Consider the following 4741-nt stretch of genomic DNA (forward strand, 5'->3'; position numbering starts at 1 on the left):
GCCGCCATTCCGGTCAAGGAGACCGCCCATACCACCCCGTGGAACGCCTCCACGTTGTCGACCACCATTACCACTCCCCTCACGCCCCTTTGGATTCTCGCAAAGCAAGAGGCTACCATGCATTAAACTACTCCACAAATCACTCTCTAATTAATCTCGCTCTCCTTGGCCCGTGTGCGCGCTCTCTACTTGGACGGGTGGTTTCCTTGGACGCATTCACATCCTCTCTAGAGAGAGGGAGTGTGTGAACAGTGAACAGTTCAAACAAGCAAGCGCAAGCTTGCACTGGTTGGTTACTCTATTTATACCGGACTTTGACTATTCCCTGCAGAGAGCCCCATTCCCCTCCTTGCACCGGCACCCTTCTTCTAGCTTAGACTTCTATCAAGGCACGCGGCCGCCATGGATATGGACATGAGCTCCGCTACCCACCCTGCTCACCACTGGCTCTCCTTCTCCCTCTCCAACAACTACCACCACGGCCTCCTCGAGGCCCTCTCCAGCTCCTCCTCCGGCCACCAGATCGCCGGTAAGGAGGCCAAAACGTACCCTTGTCGATCATGTAATAGCGAGCGAGGTAGCTACACCTCCTAGCTTGTGGCTAACGGCAAGTCCATGTTTTCTTGTGCTTTTGTAGGAGAGGAGGCGCCGGTGGACGAGGCGCCTAAGATGGAAGACTTCCTCGGAGGTGTCGGCACGGCATCGACAGCTGTGGTGGACCACGGTGAGCTGGGTAGCATCGCCGCCGGGTTCTTGCACCGGTATCCGGCACATGACGGGACGCTAGATCAGAACTCTGGCGCGGTGACCGTCGCGGCGGCCACGATGGAGGTTGCCGAGTCCGATCAGGCGAGGAGGCCCGCCGAGACGTTCGGCCAGCGGACCTCCATCTACCGCGGCGTCACCAGGTAGGGGATATATACTTGCTAATCACATGCATGCATAATCTTCTTCCCATCGAGAGGAAAGAAGAACACACTAGCTAGTTCGGTAAGATGATTCTTACTTCTTAGTACTACTAGCTGAACATCTATTGCATGCACAGGAGTGAACTACTAGTACTTTTCTGATTCAATTAAGTTTCTTCTTGTCAATGCATCTCGTGGTGTTTGTGGATGTAATGCATGATCTGGACTATGCAGGCACCGGTGGACGGGGAGGTACGAGGCGCACCTGTGGGACAACAGCTGCCGCCGGGAGGGCCAAAGCCGCAAAGGCCGCCAAGGTACACACCATCATGCATGCTTTGTCCAACAATCCTGCAAAACACACACACATAAATAAATTTCTGATCACTAACACGTTTTATCTTTGCTTTTCCCCCACAAATTTCCCAACTTGTTGGCGCATTGGTGATAAATGATCATCATCAGTCTATTTAGGTATGTCAATCGCAAAGCCACATCCGATCATTTTACGCATCTTCATCAATGCCATCGGTTCAGGATTTGGAGAACAAGCATTTGAGTCTTACATTAGGAATTTTGGGGGAAATGCAGGAGGCTATGACAAGGAGGAGAAGGCGGCGAGGGCCTACGACATGGCCGCCCTGAAGTACTGGGGCCCGACCACCACGACAAACTTCCCGGTAAGTGACCGACTCCGGCAAGATATCGACATTGATTTGGCAACTCCATATACATCAGAACGCTGATCATCGCTGAGTTCTTTGCTATCTAAAGGTGGCCAACTACGAGAAGGAGCTGGAGGAGATGAAGTCGATGACACGGCAGGAGTTCATCGCCTCCCTTCGCAGGTGAGCACTTGGCCGGCGACCACCCAGATTCACAGGGCTTGCTGACTTACGCGCCCTGTTCATTTTCTCCACGTACACACCTTGCCGTACGCGTGCACGCACGCACGGCCAGTCCGCACAGCTTTTGCATGTGATCTGCTTTACTCGGGCCGAGTTCTCACACATGCATGTTGACCTCAATGCGTGTTCCTCACACAGGAAGAGCAGCGGCTTCTCTCGAGGGGCGTCCATCTACAGAGGAGTAACAAGGTAATTAACAATGGTTTCACCTGAATGAGCTTGCCAAAACAAAATGTGGTACTAGTCTGAACTTTGAATATATGAAGAAATTAAAGAACACGCAAATGTCTTCATCTTTTAGTCAAATCTTTTGTATCAATCGAGATTTGATTTTATATATTTGATGGCAGGCATCATCAGCACGGCCGGTGGCAGGCAAGGATCGGCAGGGTGGCCGGAAACAAGGACCTGTACCTGGGAACTTTCAGTGAGTAGTCCTCTTGATCCCACATGCATTGGCATAATTTGCCATTTGTCCTTCGATGAGACACCACTGACAGGGCCCGATGCACTACTGCTGAACTAATTAAGTTTGCATCAGAACCCAAAGGCACCGATGATTAATTTGATTTGTTTGGGCTAAACAAACAATGTGGTACAAACAACTATCTGACCGTCTCTCCGCACCACAGGCACGCAGGAGGAGGCGGCGGAGGCGTACGACATCGCGGCGATCAAATTCCGCGGGCTCAACGCCGTGACCAACTTCGACATGAGCCGCTACGACGTCGAGAGCATCCTCAACAGCGACCTGCCCATCGGTGCCGGGGCGGCCGCCCGCGCCTCCAAGTTCCAGCCAGACGTCCTATCGCTGCCCGCACCGAATGTCGCATCCCCAGACATGCTGCCGCCGGCGGAGAAGGACTACTGGTCCCTCCTCGCCATGCACTACCAGCAGCAGCAGCAACAGCACCTGCAGCAGCAGCAGTTCCCCGGCTCGGCATTTGACGCCTATGGCTCCGGCGTGAACGTGGACTTCACGATGGGCATGAGCGGCACCAACAACCCCAGCGGCGGCGGCGCCACCGTGTGGGGCGCCACCGGCGCAACAGGACACGGCGGTGACGGCAGCAGGCAGAGCAACAGCTACGCCAGCAACATTCCTTATACCTCCATGCTGTCCGGATCAGCGGCGTCAGCCGGCGGGGGGTACGAGGGCTCCACCGGCAACAATGGCACCTGGGTGACGACGAGCAACCCGGCCGCCGGCACGACGGCGCCGCAGTACTACAACTATCTGTTTGGCATGGAGTAGCAGGTTATCGATCTCTGACTGCCTAGCTAGTAGAGTAGCTAGCTGTAGCTGAAATTGGGTGGTAGGCCTAGGAGGAGGAGGGAGAGGGACTAACATGGAACTGATCAAAATTTTGGCTGCTGCTGCATGCATGCATGGGAACGATGCTGTATGATGAATGCGATGCATTCTTCTGTTGCTACTATTCTTTTTTGCTTCCTGACAAGGTCCTGTAGGCTGTAGCGGAGAACACTCGTGTATCATCCGGAATTTCTAATCCAGGTTATTCTTCTAGTTCTCTGGTGTGTCAGCTACAGTATGATCATTTGAAAAGTACTGTGTATATCTTCTGCTTCTTCTAGTTCTTTGGCTAGTTACAGTATGGGTGTTTGAGAAGTACTGTATGTCTAATAACTTCACGGAAACCTATTGAACAAGTATGCATCAGGTGAATGAGAGGAAGAATTTTCGGAAATGTGCGGTAGAGTACATACATACTCACGGCCTATTTGGTTCCAAATAAGTCATCACTTATAAGTCAGGTGACTTAAAACCAGTGACTTATAAGTCACGCTTGTTTGGTTGTCACCTAACTTATAAGTCACCTGACCACACCTTTTCACACAAATTCACATCATGCAGGTGGTGGGACCCAAGTAAAAGAGGATGACTTATAAGTTTTAAGTTGAGTGGAGCAACTTATGACTTATAAGTTGGGGTGACTTATAAGTTGGGTCTGTTTGACAAAATAAGTCACTTTTTTCACTTTTCGACTTATAAGTTAGTGACTTATTTGAAACCAAACAGGTCCTCAAGGTGGTGAAAACTTGGGAACGACGAACACACGAGCATTGGAATTTGGAAAGTCCCATTAAGAGTTAGTACCCTGCACGGAAACATTGGGGTTGCCTCTAAAATAACATGGAAGTTGGATTTATAAATAAACAGACTTAACAGAAGATCAAGAAAACATGCATTTTTTAACCAAAAAACAACAATGATGAGAAACATGTTGGTCACTCAGTCGACGGTAGTGATTCTCACAATGTGCTGCATAGTTGGAATTAAGGAAAATAAGCATATTGCCATACCAAGAGGATAACTATCTCTATGTAAAAGACCAAATGGAGCACCTCTGCAAGAGGAGGCGAGCAGCGGGCGGCCGGAGACTGTGGACGGAGCCTAGCAGCGGCGGCAGTGACCAGGATGGAGAACGCACGGAGTTGCATCGTGCGGGAGAGAGGCTAACCTAGCATCTGATACCATGTTAGATAAACAACAACTAACATTCACCGAGGGGAGCGAGCGATCCCACAGCAACCCGTCGAAAGGAAATCGGGAGGCTCCCGCGACTAGGCGCTAGGGTTTCCCTTCCTCCCCTCCCGCCGCCGCCGGACCTCCCGCCGCCGCCGACCGTCGGCCTCGCGCCCCGCCTCCGCCCCCCTTCCGCCCTCCCCCTTCCTCCATCCAGATCCGCCTCGCGCCGCCTCCCAGGGAGGTAGCCGGGCGCGGAGCTCGAGCTCTCCTCTCACGGGTCCCCTCCTCCCCCGTCTCCCCCCACCGCCGCCGGTGGGCGCCCTCGGCGCTGGCCCGGGTGGTGCCGCCGGCGGCAGGCCTTCTTGTCCCCGCGCGCGCGTGCTCCCTTCCCGGGGCAGGGAGGCGGCGGCGGTGTAGCCCGGCTTGGCTGCGGT

The 4741-nt window shown here is 53.0% G+C and overlaps 1 protein-coding gene across 1 annotated transcript; it reads left to right on the plus strand.

The window, feature by feature from the left end:
• Positions 1-322: 322 nt before the first annotated feature.
• On the plus strand, positions 323-3344 carry LOC123159171 (AP2-like ethylene-responsive transcription factor AIL5). The gene is made up of 9 exons (XM_044577001.1): positions 323-529; positions 638-908; positions 1143-1225; positions 1374-1382; positions 1500-1588; positions 1683-1756; positions 1955-2005; positions 2167-2243; positions 2449-3344. The coding sequence occupies exons 1-9, from the start codon at positions 403-405 to the stop codon at positions 3069-3071; spliced, it is 1404 nt and encodes a 467-aa protein (XP_044432936.1). The 5' UTR covers positions 323-402; the 3' UTR covers positions 3072-3344.
• Positions 3345-4741: the final 1397 nt, after the last annotated feature.

Source organism: Triticum aestivum, chromosome 7B (genome assembly GCF_018294505.1).
Source record: "Triticum aestivum cultivar Chinese Spring chromosome 7B, IWGSC CS RefSeq v2.1, whole genome shotgun sequence".
Taxonomy (NCBI): domain Eukaryota; kingdom Viridiplantae; phylum Streptophyta; class Magnoliopsida; order Poales; family Poaceae; genus Triticum; species Triticum aestivum.

Excerpts from the sequence above, each read along its gene's own strand:
- LOC123159171 (XM_044577001.1), top strand. The coding sequence starts at position 403 with ATGGATATGGACATGAGCTCCGCTACCCACCCTGCTCACCACTGGCTC. Across the intron at positions 530-637 it reads CTCCGGCCACCAGATCGCCG|GAGAGGAGGCGCCGGTGGAC; the intron begins GTAAGGAGGCCA and ends GTGCTTTTGTAG. Across the intron at positions 2,006-2,166 it reads ATCTACAGAGGAGTAACAAG|GCATCATCAGCACGGCCGGT; the intron begins GTAATTAACAAT and ends ATTTGATGGCAG.